Source organism: Acanthopagrus latus, chromosome 22 (genome assembly GCF_904848185.1).
Source record: "Acanthopagrus latus isolate v.2019 chromosome 22, fAcaLat1.1, whole genome shotgun sequence".
Lineage (NCBI taxonomy): Eukaryota > Metazoa > Chordata > Actinopteri > Spariformes > Sparidae > Acanthopagrus > Acanthopagrus latus.
In genome coordinates this window covers 17456712-17479786 of record NC_051060.1, presented here as the reverse complement: position 1 = coordinate 17479786, position 23075 = coordinate 17456712, and the positions used below count along the sequence as shown (strand labels likewise).

General features: G+C 43.4%; 3 protein-coding genes and 2 long non-coding RNA genes across 6 annotated transcripts in view; 2 read left to right on the top strand and 3 right to left on the bottom strand.

The window, feature by feature from the left end:
* Positions 1-1215, bottom strand: part of snx17 (sorting nexin 17) — a 29061-nt gene extending 27846 nt beyond the window's left edge. Inside the window, exon 1 of the mRNA XM_037085567.1 lies at positions 1088-1215. Coding sequence (XP_036941462.1) covers positions 1088-1147 — 60 coding nt within the window. The 5' untranslated portion in view covers positions 1148-1215. The remainder of the gene's footprint in view (positions 1-1087) is intronic.
* atraid (all-trans retinoic acid-induced differentiation factor) lies at positions 1108-5722 on the top strand. Of its 2 annotated transcripts, none has more exons than XM_037085568.1 (7): positions 1108-1327; positions 2958-3091; positions 3793-3861; positions 4316-4387; positions 4493-4614; positions 4719-4819; positions 4940-5722. In XM_037085568.1, the coding sequence occupies exons 1-7, from the start codon at positions 1142-1144 to the stop codon at positions 5042-5044; spliced, it is 789 nt and encodes a 262-aa protein (XP_036941463.1). In that variant the 5' UTR covers positions 1108-1141; the 3' UTR covers positions 5045-5722. The 2 variants fall into 2 exon arrangements, with proteins under 2 accessions (XP_036941463.1, XP_036941464.1); XM_037085569.1 differs by lacking the exon at positions 1108-1327 and adding an exon at positions 2581-2753.
* A 684-nt stretch (positions 5723-6406) lies between these two features.
* eif2b4 (eukaryotic translation initiation factor 2B, subunit 4 delta) lies at positions 6407-11427 on the bottom strand. Its single transcript, XM_037087426.1, has 13 exons — positions 11322-11427; positions 10744-10781; positions 10465-10645; positions 10132-10338; positions 9959-10041; positions 8895-8986; positions 8681-8795; positions 8059-8135; positions 7782-7884; positions 7557-7684; positions 7137-7314; positions 6857-7037; positions 6407-6751 (listed from the first exon to the last, which is right to left on the bottom strand). Exons 1-13 carry the CDS (start codon positions 11341-11343, stop codon positions 6552-6554), a joined length of 1605 nt encoding a protein of 534 aa, XP_036943321.1. The 5' UTR covers positions 11344-11427; the 3' UTR covers positions 6407-6551.
* LOC119013075 lies at positions 11369-14558 on the top strand. Its single transcript, XR_005072683.1, has 2 exons — positions 11369-11674; positions 13904-14558. It is a non-coding gene; the product is annotated as an uncharacterized LOC119013075 (long non-coding RNA).
* On the bottom strand, positions 12870-15316 carry LOC119013074. Its single transcript, XR_005072682.1, has 3 exons — positions 14593-15316; positions 14306-14489; positions 12870-13299 (listed from the first exon to the last, which is right to left on the bottom strand). It is a non-coding gene; the product is annotated as an uncharacterized LOC119013074 (long non-coding RNA).
* Positions 15317-23075: the final 7759 nt, after the last annotated feature.

Below are 23075 nucleotides of genomic sequence, written 5' to 3'. Positions count from 1 at the left end.
ACTGGAGCTTTGGACTAGGACAAGCTGGTTAGCATGCCGACTTCAGCAGATGCTTTTGCAACAGAATACATTCCAGACAGCAAAATTGTTGCAGGCCTGATCTGGCCCACACCAGGTCCATCTGGTCCATATACTGCCAAGGAATGATGTTAAGTGCGCGGTCCGCTCCTGTCAGCGAGAAGCAAACCGAATAAACCAAAACTGGCCCAAATCTGCGCCATCATTCCACGCAGTATGTGGGAGGGATGAGGGAGTCTGGGAAATGTCAAAAATGCCATTACTTCAAATTCTGTTGATTATCTTAATAAACTTTTTAATGCTTTCCAACTCGGGGTCTTACAAATAATCCCCCATTAAAGTGATGTTGGGCTGTTTTTGTCTTTAAATAAAAGGGAGCGTTTTGATATCACGGTGGCAAATCTCAGGAGGAATTTAAGCGCCGAGTCAAGCCTCTGAAACAAAGAGGGACTCTGTTGTGCCTGAAGTGATGAATCAGGCCACCTCAGGCGGCTTTGACTGTAAATGACAACTAATGCCAACTTCTCACACACCATGACCGTGCAACATTTTGCAGCCACATAACATCATCTACTAAAAATAAAATCCAATGAGAGAAGACCAGAGGCTTCATCCCTGCTTATTCAGGCAGGAAGTACTGTTAAGTCAACAACAACAACTACAACAAAACACTTCTGCTCAACTTCCTCACGTTTCAGTTCTCTGAATCAGTCTTTGTAACTGATTTAGCCTGCACCCAAATGAAACACAGACATTACATGAGAGACACAAATTAGCATTTTGAGGTATAACTGAGGCCAGTGCTGATGTTCATTATTGCAGCAGGCAGCTTTTTTTTTTTTTTTTTTTCCTGTGACACATCTCTGCTCGGGCCATCGGATCATGTCTTACACAGTAAACACAGGAACTCGTGCTGCATTGACATTAACCCGACCTGTGGGGCAAAAGCTGCGTTAAAAAACCCCAGACTGTGCAAGCGGGTTAAAACAAAACAAAACACACACACACACACACACACACACACACACACACACACACACACACACACATTTATGTATATCATGCTCACCACATAGGTCGATCCATTCTCTCCCGAACGAATCTCCGTCTCGGGTATGGAGAAATGCATTTTTTGCTGGAATCACCGCCCGACGACAAGTCCTCAAACGCCACCACCTCCACCACCACCACTACAGCCTTGCGATGGAGAAGAAGACACCACAGTTTGCTCACCAAGTCCACTGCAGTGACTGTCGGCGGTGACTACAGAGGAGGAGGGGGCTCTAGCACTGTTCATCCACTGGTTTCTGTAAGTCCGGGTAGAGCAGAGCCAGGCTGGAGGGGAGGACTACTACCGACGGCTTTAATATCGGGCCAGCAACTCACGTACCAACTGGCATCCGCATAAAACTTCTCCCACGTCAGTGTCAAACTTTTCTCGCTGCCGTTCCCGCAGCAGCCATGTTGCAAGTGTTAAGTAATTACACCTCCACTATTGGCGTTAAAATAACCCCCTTTCAGACACTTTTAAGCAATTTGCGGTAACTTAAGAAAAACACCTACTGTGAGACCATGGGCTTCGGCGTACACAGGTAACTCTACTCATTAGCGGTAGCCAGATGAAGTTCCCGGATAAAAGGTTGCAGTTGGTCCCTGCAAACAAACACAGCGTCGCGCAGCCGTTGGCAAAACGTTTCGAAATAAGAGGGGGAGACAGTTGCACTTGTTGGAGTTTAGCTTGTTTTTTTTCCGTCTCCTGCGTTGGCCGAAGAGAAATCTATGCGGCGACGGAGGAAACTCATAGATAAAATGTGATTGAAACGGCAGAGAAAGCAGATGTACCAGGGCCCGTCAAGCCATTCTGTGCTCAGTGTATCTACTGGCCCATCAAGAGGCATTGCAACAATCATTCTGGGCCAAACCATCTTGTTTTCAACCGGGGGGGGTGCGGGTCCGCTCATTTTATGATAAGCTAAGAAAACACGCCCATAATATCCGTCATATATTTAACAACTAAATACAGAATGCTGAACTATAATTTGATAAATATGCTGCAAACATTTTTTCATCTTTATTTTGAATCTCGTACAACTGTCTAACTTGAAGACCCCACTTCATTTGGCGCAACCCAAAGTGACAGTGAAAGCGCAGTCAGAATTCATTAAAGTCGGAGGGGAAAAAATGCGTCTAAAGCTTGTCAACAGTTTCAGAAATGTTATTAAATTGGACATGTGATGTTATAATTTGCCTTGACTGTTTTTTTGTGTGCCACATGAAATATATTTTTAGAAAAAAATATATAAATGCTCGGATGCTTATTTTATTTTATCCCTTGCATTTAAACGTGGAATTAAAAGAAGGCTTAGTTGCTAAATGTATTATTTGAACATATTCAGATTTTTTTTTTTTAATTGCACAAATAAAAAAGTTTGTGCTTACTCGATGTTTTTGAATACAGTTGTACCCTGTTCACTAGGCTACATAAGCAAATAACGCTAGGCTTCAATAAAAGATCCAAATCGAGCCTATGCGTAAATGCAGCGCAGAATGAGGCGCTGCTATGTGAAAGTGTTGTCAAGTGTTGGACCTGCTTCCTGTCACATGTCCGCTACAGTAGGATCATATGACTTCAGTCGATGAAAATGAAAGCTGGGTGCAGCCAGCTGAAACCTGCCGTGCTTATTTTGATCTTGAATTCATGTTTTTACGCAAGTTACCAACTGACCGAGCTGCAGGTAAGACTTGAATTTGGCGATATAACAGCAGGGGTCTTTACCACAGTTCGTGAATGCCGCATCGTATCCACATTATCTTTCAGGAGACGCTTGTTTTGGTGGATGTACAGTAGCTGTAGGTGCCAGCGAGGATGAGTGGGAGTGTTTTTGTATATAACCCTCATTTTAACTTCAATATGTGACAGTACCGACTTGTTGTCGCAGGTATGTGAGCTCTGCAGCGGCACAGTCTTGAACGGCACCGAGGTGGGTCAGCTTTGCTCCTCGTCCGCCGGTCGGATAGACGGGCGCTGCTGCTTGAAAAATGAAAACACAAGCGACCCTGAACGCATCATCGGGTAGGAAATTAATGCTGCCTTCAGTGTCTACCGGACATATGGTTATGACGTTTTATTTTGTTGTATTTTACAAGTTGTACTGTGTAAGGCCCTGGATAATAAGATGTGGTAAAAGTAAACAAACAGTGTACAAATAAATACATATGGAATAAACAAATGAAAAGGTTTAGGGGCAAAAAGTGCAAAAACAAACACACAAATTAGTTTAGACAAAAAGTTTTTTATTTATGAATAAGAATTCTATCTTTATAGATCCCTTGTACTTGGTTATATTTGTTGTCAATATGATAATTAGGAGACATAGCTTCCTTTTTTTTTTTGGAAAGGTAATAATCAACACAAAAATATAACCTTCTTTGGCAGCCAAAGGTCACTAGAACTGTGTCACTATTCTTAATTTGTGCTACTGTGTTGCTGTTCCCACACCCTCCGTTTAGCAGATCATATTATTTACAACCTTTTCACAAGAGCTTAGGAGGAGCCATGGAAGGCCTGCATATTTGTTGGTTGAACAACCAGTCTGTCTGCTTTGTTATCAGTCGGAGTTTCTTACCATGTATCCTGGGATGCCAGTGCTGGCACCGTCCCTGTTTAGTATGAACAGTGTTTATACTTCTGCATAATGTTAAGGGGTTTTTATTCTGTTAATGTTTCAACATGTTTTGTTGTTGTTGTTGTTGTTGTTGTTTTGTTTGTGTCAGGTTGGATCTGTCCAATTGTTCATTAACTCACGTCGGGGATCTTCAGGGAGCATCAACAGCTTTAATGGTGTATGTACAGTAAAATACAGGTCTGCATCCCACACTATAGTGTACAGACAGAAAAAAAGCAGACGTCTCTGTGAAGTTCTTTTTCAGGAAAGCAAAAGACCTGTGCTCATCACTGCTGTGCGTTCTGATTCTGCATGATTTTATGGGCCCTTTTCTTGATACCTTGTAGATTTCTGCACTGCTGAAACAAGCATTTCCCAGAGTGATCTGACTGTGATTAAGTCAACACTGACATTCTTAGGCAGCAGGAGTTTAGGAAAGTTTCTATTCCCAGCAGCAAAAAAGAAAAAAAACTTTAATCTCTCCTGCTGGCAAGGACCAAAACCAAAATAGTTGAAGTAAAAAAAACATTCCAGTATCAGGACAGACTAGACATATCTTATTTGTTTATTAATAATTATATGGAGTTTTGCCCTTTCATGAGTGTTTTACTTTACAAATGTTTGCTTTGCAGAGACCTCTCACTCAATCCCATTGTCAACGTCAGTGACACAGCATTTCAAGGATTTATCGAGTTGAATCACTTGTAAGTACATCATTCCCAAACCTGCACCGAAGCTACGACAGCTGCTCATGAATATGAAGTTTAGTTTCACGTCTTTGTAACTCTATTTTTGTGTCTCTGTAATAGGATTTTGCCGCAGGACATAGTGTGTCCGGGAGGCAACACCTCCTGGGGAAAGGTGGAGGTCAGACAGGGAAAACGTCTCTGTGAGGGCCAGAAAAGTATGTGCAACCAGACTGGACAGCTGTGTGAGTTCCCATCTGTTAATCTTCCATTGTGACGCATAAAATCTTAAACTGCCTTCTGGTTGAACGTGACATCTGTTCATCTCACAATTATCAACAATCCTCAGCCATTAGCTGCCCGGAGAACTCCCTCTGTGCTCCCGACGGGCCCGGCTTCTTCGAGTGCAGCTGTGCTGGCAACCATCATGGATACAAGTGTCTGCGGGAGGTCAGTTCTGCACGGAGCTTCATTTGAGTCATTTATTTATGTGCTTCATTACGACATTGATTATCAGTGCACTTGAATCTTCTTATTATCTGAAGAGTGCTTTATTTTTATTGTCAACAGGGGGAGTTTCCAGCCCTCCAGGTGTTCGGGCCTCTTGGGGCGTCCACGGTTGTCATCTCCATCCTGCTGTGGGTCACACAGAGACGCAAGGCCAAGTCGCTCTGACGCCGAACTGCCGCCGCTTGATTTACTGACTGTTCTGAAAGGGAAAATGCTGACACAATGTCTGAGGCGACCCCAGGCTGGTTTTAGACATTATGTTTTATTCTGTTTTACACCCTTGTGGGGCAGCTACATTTTAACGGGGAACTGACTTTTTTCAGTGCAATTCTAGAGAGAAAATTAGAACATGTGTTGCTCCAAGTTTTACATTTCTGATGGTACCACAGTTAACACTTAAATTATCATTTGAAATGTAGTCAACTGACACGAGAAATCAATGAAGAGGGTGTTTTTAAGAATATTTTGAAGGTTGTCTTGCTGTTGACTGTGCCAAACATGCACTGAATATGTGTCTGCATGCGTTGAAGTGTATTTCAGAAAATGTTGTAGTTTTTTTGGAGGGCATTTTGCTTTAATGCATGTTTAACATGTGCTTTTCTCGGAGTAAACCAAGTCAAGCTCACTTTATGAATCATGACGTGGATGATACAAATTCTAAGTTAAACTGAGCTTTCTTTTTCCTCCATCAAAAGTTTATATTGAATGCTACAATGTGTCATTCAGGTGTCAACTGCTGTTACATCTTGCATGTTTTGATTTTTAGAAATGTCTCGATGTTGATGTTTTGATGTCATCACGATGAGATTCAGGGTTCTAATAAAGAAATTAAAAAACATGGTACTTTGCTTGAGTTACTGCGACATTGTGAGAGTGTTCATTTGATCGTCTTTCGAATCTGTAAGCGTCGCCCAACTGGCAAAGACATTCAGCGTCATAAGCAGTTTTAATATGTTACACATTAAATCAGCTATTAGATTTGCTAAAAAACTATTTAGAGGAAAAAGAGAGTGCATCTGTGGATAAAATGTTGCTTCTTCCAAGTTATTGCTTTCCCCTTGGTGTTAAAAACTACAATTTCTGCCAATATCAAACACATGTCAGTGTGCGTGACTTTGTGGATATAACAATAAATAATCGAAGTACCTTTGCCAAAACAGGTTTTACTACCTTAATGTCTTACTCTTCTTTATCCTGTTAAATTGATCAGGTTATTAAAAACTAGTCTGAAGAATTGATGCGAGCCATAAAACTTCTCTTGACATATTGCAGCTCTTACTGTAATTAGGGAACCAATTCTGCACAATTTGCATGCTGTGGCTGAGTGTGTTGCGAACCACAGTGGAATTGTTCTGCTCTAAATGCTGGCAATTAGATGTTGTGCTGTTAAGAAACAGATCCTAACATGGATTTATTCAAACATGTTGGCATTACCGGATAATAAAAAACAACAGAACCACCATCCTCAAATCTCTGTAATTATCCAGCCCTAACATAAAAACACACATGGACTCAGTTTAAAAAGCGTATGCCATTTCAGATATATATTTATTGCATGCTAAAAGCACGATATTTTGTGTGTTGTGTGCATGCATTCGTGCACACAAACTTCCCCCATCCTGACACAGAGAAACCGCCTCCCGAGCTCAGGCTGATGTGAGCGTGAGGTCGTTCACTGGTCCACGTTTTTCACTCGCAGCACCACAGGGACCGACGTGCATGGGATCATTCCCAGATCTGTGATGACTAGGTCCACGAAGTCAGGCGGTGTCACGTCGTACACCAGGTTAAGCAGGCCAAGTGAGGGCACTTCCTGCCAGTGCTCTAGCTGGGTCGTCCCTGCACGGGTCACAATGAGGTCATCGGGATCATCTGGAAAGGACAGAGGAAGAAGAATGTCATTAAATTAAAGCAGAAGTAGGACAGAACAAACGCAGCATTTGTTGTTAAAGAATGAATGAGCTATTTTTTTCATACCTAGTTCATTGGACACGAAGGAATCCGTCTGCACCCTCTCGCAAAACTTGTAGGTCTCACAACACACCAGTACAGGCACGTTAAAGGCTTTGGCCACCAGAGCGATCTGGGACGTTCCCACGCGAGACATGACGTACCCGTTGGCCAGCAGAGCGTGAGCACCAAGGAACACCTTCGATACCTACGAGGTCCAGGTTCAAGGCATTATATGACATATCCACACAAAAAAAGGTAAAGATGTACTAATGACGCTTCAATGTGTCAATAATGTTGTTGTTACTTCTGGAAGGATGTAGGACACAGCTGAGATAAGGACGTAGGTGCAGCTGATGCCCCTCTGAACCAGGCGCCTCAGGGCTTCCCGGCCCTCCAGTCGAGGCCTGCTGTCCACCACGATCACACGGAACTTCCTGTTTTTCTCGAAGGCCTCGCACAGGATGTGGTTGACCAGAGACGAGCTGGAAATTAAAGATAGTGTGGTAGAGGAGAATGTGGAAGGAAGGTGGGAGTTTAAGGGGCGAGACAAGAAAAAGGGAAGAGAAAGTGTTGAGTGGTTTGAAAATAAGATTTAAGGCAGGACACTGTAAGGGTCGCATTTTCAGCAATAACATTAAGCAATGTTTTTTTTTTCCTAGGGAACTGCTTATGCAACAGCTGACTCATTTTTTTTCCCCCTGCATGTCAGCTGTAAGTGGCTCACCATCCGTAAACTAGGATGACATCTCCATCGCTGATCTTTTCTATTGAGTACTTGGCAATAGCTTTAGCAGCAAGGACGATCTTCTCGTTAATGTAGCACTCGATGCAGTTGAGCAGTTTGCGCTTTGCCTAAACAGAGAGAGCGAGAGACAGTGAATGTCTGTAGGATATGTTGATCTTATATGACCTCTGATTCATTTATGAGACAAACAAGTGTGACAATAACCTCTTCTTCTTTGCATTGACTGGGGATATTGGAGATCTCCTTCTTGATGTATTTGATGGCATTTCCCATGCTGGCTGACAGAGGGCGACATTGATTCAAAAAACTGCAAGAAGAATCAGACAAAAGGAATAACTTTGTGAGTTCAACTGTAACATTAAGCAGCTAATTTATCAAATATGTAGCATGGCAAATAAGGACAACAGTCCCTCTAAATTCTAGCACTCATTAAAGATAAACCAATAACGATACATGACTAAAACTGGTACATTTTTTGTACCTGATATAAGGTTTCAGCTTGTTAACCAAGTCTCGAGAAAGCTCCTCATTTGGAGGTGTAGTATAGTCCCTTATTACCTGAGGAGAGAAAATATAGTTCTTTAAGTCTGTCAAAATATTATATAATATTTTATAATATAAAAATGCAAAAACCTATTACAGAACTGAGTGCTGGTTGCAGAAAATGTGATGCAAAACTGCATTACTCAATCGACAGCCAGGAGCTCAAAAAAGCTGAAAGCTGGACTGTGTGGCTGGGAGATGCACTGAAAGGCTTAACTTAACATGGAGAAGCAACTTAAGTAATATGAAAAGCTGGAATATAATAAGGATAGGATAAAGGAGGCAAAATATACTGTAAAGAATGAACAGCTGAAATTAGGATTATAGTGTTGGGTCTTAATTGAGTTTAGGTGTACAGAGTACACAAAACTCAAAAGCCAACACATTTCTTTTTTTATAGAAACAGCAACATAACAACCACATTTAAAGCGTTGTGTGTGTGAACAATATATTTCAACATCTTGCACTTTAAATGTGCAAACAGAAACAAAACAAACCTTTCTTTCTTGTTTGTTTGTTAGTGTAAAGCACATGGACTACATAGAGTCTGAGCGCTGTACCTGTTTGAAGGCATGCAGCAGGGCGACAGAGCGGGCGTTGGATCCTGCTACAATACCCTGTGAATACTGGAGACCCAGTCGAACAATAGCGGGATGAATCACCGTGGAGGGAATGCTGCAACAGACAAAAACAGTCCGTAACAATCAGCGAGCTTTAAGGTAATTTACATGAATCAAACTCTTGTCAGACAAATATGTTATACTGTCAGTTTACCCGAGTTGCTGCGTTAGAGGGGCTTTGCGACTGTACTGGTGGAGATGAGAAAACAGGCTGACTTTGTAGCCGTAGTCTGATCGCAGTGGGATCTGAAATAAAGCAGATTAGAATCCAATGCCATCAGTCACCAGTAATTCAAAAGGTTACTAATTGAGATGATGAGGTTAACAGTCACAGCACAGCGTAATTCAATATACAGCTACGTTTGTAAGTAAAATTAAATCAAACACAAGGAAAAATACAAATCACCACAGAGCCAAAGTCCTATACTACTCACGTATAGCTGCTCTCATATAAAATTTACAACAAATCTAACTCTGACTGTGTACAATTTTGTTGTAAATACTCTCCAAACACAACCACAGCAGTTTGGAGTGCAACCGTACAAACAGAAACAAACCAAACAGCTCAGTGTTGTAGGTAAACATAAACAACAACAAGAAACAATAAACAAGTTACCAACTTCTCAAACCAACACATCCCACCTCCATCTCAATAAACCAGACGGGCTGCGCCCTTAACTTTTCATTTTAATGAATGACGTTGGAGTACAGTAACAATGAAGGTTAGCAAACAGAACAAAATTGGACAAATGTCAATGGCACACGGTTAAGAAAGTCAGACCTTGACCTTTGTAGCAGCATTGTATTCTGGTGTCTGAAAGAAACATTAGGTTCAATCACATGCAGCTGAGGTCAGTGACAGAACATGATTAACATACTACTGTACTCTAATATTATTTTGAGATCTGTACTTGTTATACATAGCCAAACACTTAGTAGGGAAAAAGTATAAACTACTGTATTAAAATAGATTTTAACATATTTGTAACATGTGTCTGAATAAAACAACCATGATTCAGGCAATTTCTCATACATTTTAGATTGTTTTATGGCTTGATAAGAATGCAATGAATCCATGGTTACTGTGCACACGATTTACCCCGAAATCCTGACACATGGCATGCTCACAACATTTCCCTGGCAGCTCATTATGTCAAGGCAAGCCGTCCTAAATCAGACAAAGCGTGCTATCATCAAGATACTGAGAAGTAGCTTTACCTGTTGTCTTTCTAGTTTCTTTGCCAGCTTCTTTAAAACTTCCGGGTTGTCCACCTGGACGTGTTCTGGGAGCCTCTTCACAACTGAAAATGCATCAGTGAAAAGTGTGACTTTCTCCACGTTATCAAATGTATAATTTCAGACTGTCATGAGGGTCCAGGGTGTTACAGTACCTGGCTGGAGCTCACTAGGTGGTACTTTAGGTTTGCCCGGAGCAGCTTGAGGCCCCACATCCCCCTTCTTGCCTTTGGAGGCCCTCTCAGCCTCTTGCCGAGCTCTCCTCTCGGCTTTCAGCTCTGCTTTGCTCTTAGCTGGCTTGTCCGCCGTGGAAGGAGCCTCTGAGGCAGGCACAGTAACGGGGGCAGGTGCTGCTGAAGGAGCTGAGGGAGACACGACAGACTTCAATAATTACAGCGGTGGATTGTGATCGGACAGAACTTTTCTGTCAGCCTCCAGCTATTGGTCAAGCGAGAAATAAATATCTGTAGAATCTATATAACATGCACCTTTCTGCGCTGGAGGTTGTGTTGGGGGCTGGGGAGCTGGAGAAGCTGCACTGACGGACTTCTTTTCCTTCTCGCTGTCCCGTGAAGCCTTGTCATCTTTTTTCTCTTTGCTCTTCTTCTGCTGTTTCTTCTCTTTTCTCAGCCTCTGCTTCTCCTCTTTGGTCAGCTCTTTGCCTTCTTGCTGTTGAGTGCACACGTCAAGAACTGGGGTCAGTGAGAACACCACCATACCAAGCCCAACTTGAATGAGACTGCGACGAAATTCACCAACACACATACCTTGGCTTTAATAATGTCATCTTTCCTTCCAGGTCCTTCTGTAAAATAACCAACAGATGATTGTACGATTACATCAGTTCATCTCATACTTCTGTTTTTTTCTATCTAAATATATTTATAATGGGCGGTAATGACAGTACCAGCCACTATTCAACAATCGGTCCTTCAGTTTTGGTGATGTTGTTAGCTGTCAGTACAGTGTGTCACTGAACTTGATGGGTTTGCATCATGCTAACGACACCGGTCGGCTACCATCCCCTGCACGGCACAGACACTTTAAATCAGGCACAGCACGTCGTTTTTGCTTCATAAAAGACCACCTGAAAAGCTGATGCAATAACATCGCGATGCCTCCCGTTTAACTACTCTCTGTCTAGCTCAGCGGTGCCGTTGACTCGTCTCAAATGCTAACGTTAGCGGCTAGCATCGGGTTATTAACTCCTCTACGAGCCGAGCACAACGACAACAAAAACGGGAATTATAAGCGGAATGTATTTCGTAGCCAAACACAGGTGGGAAGTGATGAAAATACCGGGAGGCAGAAGTAAAGTCCAGCTGTTACACACTCCCGAGCTCACCTGTCTCTCCGGCGTCGGCCATGTTTACGCTGCAGCTCCACTTCCTCTGCTGCTGCTCGCACAAACTACCGTCCCGGGAAACGCACGTCGCCCCCTGGTGGTGGAGGAGGAGGAGCGCGGCGCTGCTCCCGCCTCCGGCTCAGGCAGGTTGATTTAGGGAGAGGGGAGTGAGCCGGCCGTGGCCGAGCTCCAGCCCGCTGTCGACAACAACCATACCTCTTAATTAATTAGCCTTCAATATGTTTCTGAAGTGAATTATTATTGTTGCCGTCATTACTTTTGAGGCTTATGTTGAATATATTACACCTCGACACCATGTGACGCACCTTCAGAACATCTGCCTGCACACCGAGGTCAGTTTTATTTGTGTATATTTGATATTTACGACTTTTATCCACATCTGTAGAGGATTTCTGCTTATTTTACTTCATTACACCCATTTGTGGAGAACTTTCTGCACAGTTTTGATTAAATTGATCATGACATTATTCGTAGAAGTTACTTTTATTAACCTAGATAATCTACAGTCGGCCTATCATGATAATTATAGATCATTTTAATTCACCTGATTCCCTCCATAGCCCTAAACTGGTCAGTTTTTTTCTAACTAAGGGTCAATATTAAATAGTCAGCCATAACTTCACTGTTTTTAGGACCATCTTGAGCTTAGCTTACCACATATTACTGTTTGATTATTGTTTTTATTTTTATTTTGGGCATTTGCAGACATCTTTTTAGCAAATCACCACATAATGAGTGAATGAATGTGACAGATGATAGAGATGGATGTGGAATTTGGGCTTCAGTAGTAACAGGACAGGCTTTTCTTTACAGGAAAACCCCCTGGCTGTCTTGTTTAGGTGGCACATTATGATAAAAAAAAATACAAAACATCGCTTAATATAGTCGTCATCATTGTAGGAAATATCATGGATTTGATCCCTGGCTCTGACTCCTCCTGACCTAGATTCAGGGTACACTGTCAGATTCTGGATGGATACAGTATGTGCAGTCATTTGACTTGGGATGGGCCAAGAGATCTTGTTACTCTTGTTACTTTCAAGAAACAAACAAACACACAGGCCGATGATGAATCGTCTGTCAGGAGACTCCAGATTTTTTGTGTCACCTATGCACGTGTGTTGATATTGATAGCCATAAGTCATGAACTTTTCTTTGTTTTTAATATTTCCATCACATTCATGAGGAACAGCATACATCTGAAAAAGGCTTCACGTACTGCTATAAATGGCTAACCTCTCTGCATTAGTCAGACCTAACCCTTATAACTACATAAAGTTCATTTAAATCTATTTAAGAATCTATTTTAAAAAATAAGCACATTTTCTGCTGCCTTTTTAAATACACTGGCTAAAACTGAACTGCATTTGTTTAAGGGTGGACAAAAGTCATAGCGATGACATCCATTGATACCACTTGTTATACAGTTATTATGGTAATAGATGGATGCACGTTAAAAAATAATAGGAAATGTAACTGTGAATTTGTCGCATTGGAAGAAATTTCAATTCACCACCGCACGTTGTCATCAGTCTTTTATTAACATCCATCGCCATACAGGAAAAACAACCAACAGCGAGACACTCAAAGCATAGAAACGATCTATCATTCGAAACAGACTACCGCCTCTTAAAAGTACGCTGTGCCTTTGATTTCCACGCCGGTGTCTGCTGGCTGACTGAATTCACGACGCAGTAGCTGGTTGAAGGGGACCAAACCTCACAGAAACACCTGACTTGGTTCCGTTTGACCAGCCACAGCAAGGCGTGTTGCTTCAGCTGCAAGAGCCAGAGCGAGAGAGAGGTGGGGGGGTGGAGGAGGACGAGGTGGAGGAGGTGGAGGAGGGGGGGAGAAGGGAGCGAAGGTTACAGGGTACAGAGGACATGAGAAAAGTAGGAAATGAGAGAGGATATAGAAGTTGGACTTCTTTGGGCCATGGTGTCCTCTTCGGTCTTACCTGATGGAGCAGAGAGAGAGAGAGAGAGAGAGAGAGAGAGAGAGAAAGAGATCATCACTGACCGACACGTCATGCATAGTTACAACATGTTACTGAGCAGATCATTCCTATTTTGGGTTTTGGGTTTGGGAGCCCTGACAGCCGGTGACATCGCCCTATTTCCTTCCAAATCCGGCCCCGCGGGAGCGAACCTTCACCCCTCGGTGACAGCTCCGCATCCACCCCGCCTCCCCCCTCTTCCCTTTTTGAGAGTCCTGCCGTTGCTATAATGGGTGACAGCTGTGGTCCGTCAATCCTCCTTGACTGTCAGCCGTTGGGGCAGGGCAGGAATTTTTCAAGAAGTTCCCTGAGACCCGATCAGCAGATCCCTGGGAGCAATGCTAACTGCACACGTGCCTGAGCTGAAGGAGAGGGAACGGGCCCTTCACCTGTTGTCCTGCCACACACACACACACACACACACACACAAATACACACATGCTCATGAACCCTGACACCCCCCCCCCCCTTCCTCCTCCTATCTCATAAAACAAAGACACTCAGACAATTGTTCAGTTGAATGGACAGTGAAATCAGTAATGTTTTTTTTTTTCTGTTCCCCCAGTGTGGTCGCTGCTCGAGTCCCCTTGAAACCACACACTTCCTTACATTCCATAAGTGGTGTATTAATATGGGGATATAAGGAAGCATGTCCTCACAAGGGGCAACAACTGGATTCAACGCTCCTCTGGCACAAAGCACCCTTTCATAGGCAGAGGAGAGCAGGAACAACCCGGCTTAACAATGGTTAACTGTGACAGAGCGGGATGACGGGAGGACACGTGATGGCGGCCTGGATCATCTGCGCCACAGAAATGTAACTTTTTTGGGGGGGCTGACAGAGAAGGAAAACTCTAATTTTCTGCCACTTGTAAGGCAAGTTGTCTTACTCTTGTCCTCCAACACAAGCAGGAAATATGACTTTTCTGCGCTGAAAAGAAAATGCGCACTCTCCTCTCAAAGTTACCAGAAAACAGACGATCAAGGCTGTGTAATAGCCCGCCCCGTGCAGCTCTTTGATGGGTCGTGCCAATGTGGTGATGCTGAACTCAAATAACTGCGGAGGGCGAGGCGAATTCTGACTTCCAGCGCACAAAGGTCACAATCTGTGCTCTTTCCTAAGCCATGCCAAGTCATTTTAACCCAAGCAGCTGTGTAAAAAAAAAAAAAAATCTCTCAAAAGATCAGAAAATGAGCATTAAATAAGAACAAAAAATGTATCTCGAGTGCATTTTCAGATTGTATTTTACTCACCTTGAACGAATCCCCGCTGCGCCACCTCTGCAGTTTTCTCTTGTGGCGAGCAGCTGGAGTCGAGCTTCAGGCCACGCTCGGGCTCAGCCGGCGTCTCCTACACTGTCTACTGGTGACCTCCTTGACAGATCTACACACTCCCTGCGCCTTCTAGCTCCGAAACCAAATGGCCACGAGAAATGCCTCGTGGGGGAGAATTTCCCGGTTGCTTTCCTGTGTCGCACCTCGGCCTCCCACCCTCACCTGACGGAGGTGTCGGGGCTCTGTGTCTATCGTAAAAAAAAACTTAACAGAAGATATTTAACGGCTGGGCTGACGCCTGATCTCGCTCACATGGTGCTGCAGCATCTGAATCTGGAAGATCTTTGCCTCGACAGAAGAAGCTTGTCGCCCTAAAGGCTAAATATTAACCCTTCTTATGTAAACCTAACAAAAAAAGAAAACCTTGTAGAAATGACAAAACAGCCTTCACACTGGCCTTACTCCTCGTCCCTGAAGCTGCCCCCACTTCCCCACCCATTAAAAGCCCAAACTCATCTCAAAACTCCCCCTCAGCTCCCTGAGAACTTCATCCTCCCTTTCGCCTCAGCTATCCTGCGGTCGACCATCCTCCTCCGTATGTGGCCCGGTGGATTGTGCCCACAACAGGCCTTGCAGATCGGCCTTTTCTATCCCGCCAGGAGCGCCCCCCTCCAAAGCGGCCTCCCACCTGTTGGTGTCCTTTAGAAGCCCGGGCCTCTCCTGCGCCTCCTGTCCGGCCCAATCAGGGCCCTGACAGGGGGGAGCCAGCCTGTGAAATCACACCTCTCAGCTGTTCACACTGGGCTCGAGACACCCTACACCCCTGCCGTTCCTCTGTTCAGACCCCCCCCCACGCCCCCCCACACCCCACCCTGCCTCTATTTTACACCGAATGTCAATGGCTCCTTTTTGGAGGAAAAAAAAAAAAAAACAGGAGAAAGAGAGGGATACAGAGGAACAAGGAAGCAACTGCACGATGGGCGTGTTTTATTGGGTTTGGGGGTACAGTCAGAACAGCAGTTCCAGCAGGAGTCACAGCTGAAGCCAAGGTTGAGTTTCATCCTGAGCTTCACTTTAGTTTCATTGTATCGTTTACAGGCCCAGGAAAAAGTGACGCTCGCGTTTGTCAAAGCGCTCGGCGGCCCCCCTCCGACAAAAGCCATTTTTACGTGATGACATGATGAATTGTGACGGTCGGCCTTTTGTGAGGAGGAAACACGGCCGACCAAATGTGGCGAATCCTTTGATAAACCGTGATGTAACTCTTCTGTTGGTGACGCGCGGTCAATGATATGTGAGGAGTGTGAATAAGTTATATGGGCTCTTCTTCTTCTTCTTCTTCTTCTTCTTCTTCTTCTTCTTCTTCTTCTTCTTCTCTTCTCATCGTGGCACCGTAAAAACTCAGCAATAAATTCTCCAGTGGCCACAAGGTGACCGTCCTGACACGGAAAACGACACTGAATGTAACACAAGATAGAAGGGTGTGAAGGGACGAATCGAGAGAGGTTGTTCACAGTAACATCAGCTGATAATGCCCTGCGAAAAAGGTTGTTCGCTCGCCAAGATTTAAAGCCTTACATTTGGTTACAGTTATCTTGTTTTAAAACAAAATTTAAAATTTCAAGGTTTAAGCTGATTTATTTGTCAGTATACAACATAATGAAATAAGAGTCTGTGCGTCCGGAATGCTTCACATACATACAACAGCGCCGCAGTTATTTAGGCTGCGGACATAAATACGCATACACACCCAGGAAATAATTCTCTGGTGCATTTTTGAAGTTATGCGTCAGGGTGAATGTAAACAGTTTCTATCTGTAGCTTTTAATTCACGGTATATTCTAAAATTGCTCGTGAAAATGTTGAAATTAGCCAGGAAATCTTAAAACTGGGCAATTTACCATCTCTTTCATGAAAAGAACAGAACATGTGTCCAAAAAACAGCATTTTGACCTCATGTTAAACCTTCGTACACTCAGGAGAGCCTGTGTGTCTCCAGACTGAGCCGGCTTATTACCGATATCTCTTGTCAAGTTAGATCATCTCAATAATTTCAAGTGTAGGGACTGGGGATACGCTGGAAAAATGCCACTTCAATAAATAAAAGCAAAAAAAAGCAATGTGTTTTTCGCTTGTTACAAGTTTTAAAAAATTGCCAATGGAACAAATGAAAAGAGTTGATAGTAAAACATCCCACTGATCTCACTGAAACACTACTTTCAAGGCGATTGAGTCAAGTATACTAGTAAATATCTTTACTATACCTAAACATATGTAATGTTTTTAGTTTTTGCATCAAAAGATTTCTTATCAGCCGTTACCAGCCGACCATCAGTGTGATCATATAGGACCTGCAGACCCTTATATGACAGTTTTCAAGCATCTGTGTGGCCACAGAGCGACCAATACTGTAGAAGCTCGAGCTCGGGGGTTCATTTTCCTCTGCTGCAAGCACAAGCCGCTCCACTAAGGTCAACACCTGTGTTCTAAAATCAGCAGCGGGGTTGGGTGTGATAGGAACCCGGGCCTCATTCACAGAAAGCTCGAGCTCAGAGAGGAGGGCTTATATTGAAACCCAATAGTCTCGCTATTTTCGAGGCACTCGCCGTCCACAAATAGCCACCCCACCGCATCTTTGTAGCTCCCGTTTTTGCCTCCGCCACAGGATGTTGTCTAAATTGGACAGTTGTTCGATATTTCCCATGGCCCCGAGCCAGGGTGTACCACAAATGCAACATTTCCACTAATGTCAGCTATGCGCCGAGGCCTTGGCGGATATATCTGGCCGCTCGGAAGGTCGGATGACTTTTGTTGTTTGAGTGGATTCTTGGCCCCTCGCACCGGACACAATGGTTAAGACACAAATCATAATCCCGGTGTTCCTCTTAGCGGGGAGGACAGCTGACCGCTGCCGCATAGTACCGGCTCAACCAACTCAGCGAATCACCAGCTTCTCTTTCATCGAGTGTCATGAATCACGCAAAAGGGCTCATCTTACTCTGTGATTTGCTTTTCATCTGTCAACCCCTCTTAGGTTTTATTTATTTCCTTTTCCGATCGTCAGTCCGGTGATCGTTTACAGCTCCGACGAAAAAACCCACAAAAGAGGACAGATTTCCCTCCTGTGCGAGTTTGTCGAGTCGCGCTTTGAAAAGAACAATTAAGCTGAAGAAAGACGACGGCGCGGGGGCTCAGCAGTTGTGTTGCGTGTTATCTACAAATTGGGTCAGCGGGGTTATTTTTAACCCGTGTTCACATACCGGGGCCCCCGTTTGCTAATCACTTTGTTCCCCTCTGTCATACCCATCCAGCCCCGTTGCCAGCGTCCCACCGCTTCTGGGGAGGTCACAGCCGATCTTCTTGGCGAGGGGGAAATAATTTCCCTCGGGACAGCAGGTAGGAGTTAGGGAGACTAACCTCAGAGCAGTTTCTTCTCCGGTGGACAGCATGGATTTCTATTGGTATAAATAAACTGGCAGCTGACACCAGACCAGGTCCCTGCACATGCACAGGATGGGACAACCTCACAGATTAACCCCCCGGGTTTTTGGAGGAAACCCTCCGCAGGAGGCGGCGAGTTACATTACATATCAGCTGACTTTTTTTAATGAAACACCTCCTGTCTGATCTGATGTGTTTTGTTGATTAATCTGTTTTATCGATGTATTTTGAGATGCTACGGGGAGGGGTCATGTTCACAAATATGGTCCGAAAAGCTGTTAGACAAGGAATAAAAATGAAAACGCGTGAGAGAGATACTGTGGATGTGAAGCAAAGAGCAAAACTGAGCAGCATGTAAGGCAAAGAAAAGAAAGGATGAGGGACCAACATGTCGAAGTGAACTCCTCGATCCGGCGCCATGTTGCTGACTCATGACGCGGTCTGACATTAATGCCACTCGAACGCTGTCCTTCCCTGGACGCGCCAGTTGCCGGGCCTGAGGTTGACACAGCTGCTAGGGCAGCCCGGTCCCGTGTGTCGGAGGCAATGGAGCAGAAAGGTCGAAGGTCAGTGGCATTTAGGCTAAAAGAGGGAACAGGTGATGGAGAGGTGAAGGCGATTCACAGAGGGGTCAGGAGGGGTTTTTTTTTTTTTTTTTTTTTGACGGATGCTTCGAGGTCAATAGGTCCGAGAAAGGGGAGCGCTGGAAAAACTACTTACTGTAATGATACAGCGCAGGTCTCATGATGACGAAGCTACAACACAATGTTTCACCTCGAAACAATGGAAAAACTTCTCAAACAAAAAAAAAAAGTGCTTAAGATAAAGTTGAATAAACTTATTTTGACCACTGGTTGGAAGCCATAAGATTTCTTGCAACGTGTCACCCTGATGAGGCTCTGGTCTGCTACTAAAGCCCCAGGAGGTGTCACGAGAGGAAACACATCTCTGACTTTTCTCACCAATCGAACAATTAGGACATAAAAGGAGTCTAGGTGTTGGAACGGTCCTGTTGTAACGGTCAGCCGGCCCCTGGGTGACCTGGTGACAGGTGAGCTGCAGTGCGCGCCGGAGCACACAGGTCAAACCAGAGCGTGTCGTTTTCTCACAAATCGGGGACAGAGCTGTTTAAAATGTGAGTTGTGGTTGTTAGAAGTGTCCCATTGTGACTCAAGTGTCATACGAATCCAGTTTATCTGCAAGGCCCTGATACTACTCAGAGAAGTTTCATTTGATGACTATGGTATTAACATGATACACATTTTTTTCAGTGATGCTTTTAGCAATTAATTGGAATGAATGAATTGGAAGAGTGTCCACTGAAATCTAATTTCCCCTCTCCCCAATCAAATCACACTTTCAGAGACCCTCGCAAAGAAAAATGTAAATTGTACCCAGTCTCACAGAAGGCTATATAAGTCTCTTATAGCATCACTCTCTTCTCTTACATAAATCAAGGTCTCCTTTTAAACACTATCAACACATCTTTCTGTTACAGGTTCATTTCATACTAATCCAACCTTTCTCCCAGCCTCAAAAGTTTTGTGTAACATCATGAAACTGTTCTCCCCGCTGCTATATGGAACACATTTTCACCTCTCACTGTGGCTCCTGGTGTATGTATGAATGTGGACACCCAAAGTGCCTGTGGGGGTCGTCGCTCAGCTGCCCGACTCGCCACCAAAAGGCAAACGACAACTGCAGCAGCAGCAGCAGCAGCAGCAGCAGTGACGCCGAGATGAAACAGAGTTGGGGTTTATGGCGGGCAGAGAGCTGGGGGGAAGGGATGGGAGGGGGGATCAGCTGAATCAGCCGTCCAGCTGAGGATGTTTAAAGCGGGAGTCAGCGGTGATCAACGCCGACCTCTGTTCCGCCCGTCGTCCGTCCTGAAAACCTGTTGGGCCTGTTAAAACAACACGTCATCCACAGTCATTCTGAGCTCCAAAATACACTGAAAATAAATGATAGTGAATTTTGAGCTCTTAACTATAAAAAAGTTAAATCCCTGTCAGCTCCTCAGGGATGAAGGGGGTAAAGATAGTTTCGAGGTCCAAAATCTCAAAATCTTTGTCTCAGATGAATCTGATGTTATCCTGGTGCATTATTAAATATTAGGAATTTTGTTATCTGGGTTGCTGCCTTCACACATAATGGCTATATAGAGTATTATTGTGGCTCTGGGGTCCTTTGTCAGGGCTTTGTTAATATTCTGGGAACATTTAAAGGATTTCCCACTTAAGCCATTATTGACTGAAGATCACGATTACAGTGTATGGAGGACAAATAATGTCAAAACAATGTCAGAAGTGCCACAGAAATGATTTGAACTGAAGTGAAACAGCCAAGAAAACACCTAATGTGCATGTAACTTGACAGCAGCACACCCACGGACTTCATTATGGGCCGTTCTCTTTAGTACTGTCTGAATAATGTCAAACAACCAGAGTCAAAGCATTCAGCAACACAAACACAACCCCTTTTCACCTAAGGTGTTATACGGTGCTCCACGTTTTAAGGCTTCAGTAACAGCGGCGTTCTCTTTTTCTCTCTCTTTCCTTTTCGTCCTCTCTCTTTACTTTGTACAGACGCATCTGTTGGTTGTTTGCTGAGGCCCAGAAGAAATAAAAAAAACATGCCTAAAACTACACAAACAGTAACAGGTTGTTACTTGTTTCTGTTTTGCTCTGAGGTCAGAATCTTTTCTACGCTGACACGCGACGACACGATATAATCTGGGCTCGCTTCATATCTTGTGATTAAATATTCTTGTTGTTATCTCCATCCCGCATGTTGTAGCTCAACTCAAGCATCTACAAGTTTTACTCATGATTATCTCATTCTACAGAACTTTAGTAACGATCCTTTTTTTTTTTTTTTAGGAGTTTTCGACTTTATGCCACATCACGATTCAACTCCACGGCAATATGGAGAAGTGTTGTGCTTTTTACTCCGCTACATTTATCTGAGAGCAGCAGTTACTCGTTACCTCTCAGATTCGAATGAATATCTGAGATGAAAATAAGAAGCTTATAGTATAAAACTGACTGTCGATAAAACCGTTACATACAACAGTGTCTAGTTGGAGCTCATTGACATTTTTCACATGTATGAGTTGAGACATTTACCCTCTGAATTAAAAAAAATAGAAAACAGATGTGTTAATGATCTCATGGCTCCTCAGATTTATTTTTGTATAACACTACAGTTAAAACAAATGATGCTAAAAAGCTAAATACACATTGATGCATCAGTATTAATATGTACTATAAGTCTCAAGGGTATATTTTGCACAAGACTTCTAATACTTTATGTACATTTAGCTGTTTATACTGTGTTTTTACTCGATTCTGACTGCAGGACTGTCACCTGTAATAGAGTATTTTCACACTGTGGTAAGTAAATCTGAGTACTTCCACCACTGATAACAATTGTATGATAGATAATACAAGGTTTGTGTATACTGTAGGTACTTTTATGCTATGTCCTCATAAAGTTGCTCCATCCAACACCTCACCCACCCAACACCTCCCCTCGTCCCCTCCATCCCCCCTCATGGGTGGTAACAGCTGTGGTGTCACCCCAAGTCACATGACATGGGCAGGTGGGAGAAACCTATGTGGGACATCCATCCCCCCTTTCTTCCCTCCTATTCTCTCTCTCTCTCTCGCTCTCTCTCTCTCTCTGTGAATGTCAAACCTCACACACACACACACACACACACACACACACACACACACACACACACACACACACACACACACAACCTCCTCTTTTTCAAGGGTGTGGCCATTTTGCATGGCTGGAATCTGCTCAGTGTTTGTAACTCATACTGTACGTCTGATCTCCTACATTGATGAGATTCCACAGACAAAAAAAAAAAAAATCTTGTCCCTGCCTGTAGCTGTCGGGTCAGCTACCGGAGAGCATCTATCCAATAAGGAATCGATGTCATGTAAACCTTTACCGCTCTGTGTTTCAAAGATGTGACGCCCTCTTCGTTTCATACGGTTGCAGCTCTGAAGCTCTGAGGAATTGAATTTTAGAACCCCAACTGTGACAATCGTATTTGATATTAACAGAGGATGTAAGAAAAGAACAATTCAGTTAGCCTTGTTGAGATTCATAGTTTAGGAGCTGAGACACATATGAGGGTTATTTCAACAGTTGAGAAAGTTTTATAGGGTGAAATATCTTATTTTCTACTTTAAACCCACACTGTGTTTACTCTGTTTAAGACTAGCTAAGGGATGAATAGATATTTATTTGATGTATATCAGTGAGAACAACAAACACAAGTTTTTTTTGTTGTTGTGATGACGGCATGGTAATAGATGTATGTTTATTTAACATGGACAATAAATATAAAGAACAATTCTCTTCAGCCTTTTAAAAGATAATGAAGACTTCTTTCTCATTTGAGTTTCTTTAATGTGAACTGTGGGTTGACAAAGATGGGCAGCAGGTCAGTGCAGTGACTGACACTGTTATTTAACTTGAGGGTTGAAATTCAAGCGCTCATATAAAAAGAATCTTCTTTGCTGTAGTGCCATTGTGCAAGGCACTGAATCTAATTTGATACTGTAAGTGCTATTTTCTAGATACCTGTTTCCTGTGGAGAAGGGAACCAGAGACACTCATCTTTATTCAGTCATAAAGAGAATATCTTTTAAAGGAGTTGAGATGGCTGCGCCAAATATCAGAATTTTACTGGTACGGTTTTTGACACAATATGAGCATTAACATTACCTGAAAATCTGATTGAACAATCTGATGAACACAACAAACATAAAGTCACCTGCACTACAGAACTGCTTCTTCCTTTCACAGCTTCTGTCAAGTTAAAAGAACTACTGTAAGTCATACTGTCAACTTTTTAAACTATACCTGACGTTAACAAATATTATTCAACCGTTATACATATTAACTGAGCAGGGAAACACAGCTAAAAGTCTGTTGTGTTTTTTTTTATTTTTTATTTGGTGTCACCCTCACAGATGGGAACACAATGTTGCGTGTCCGTT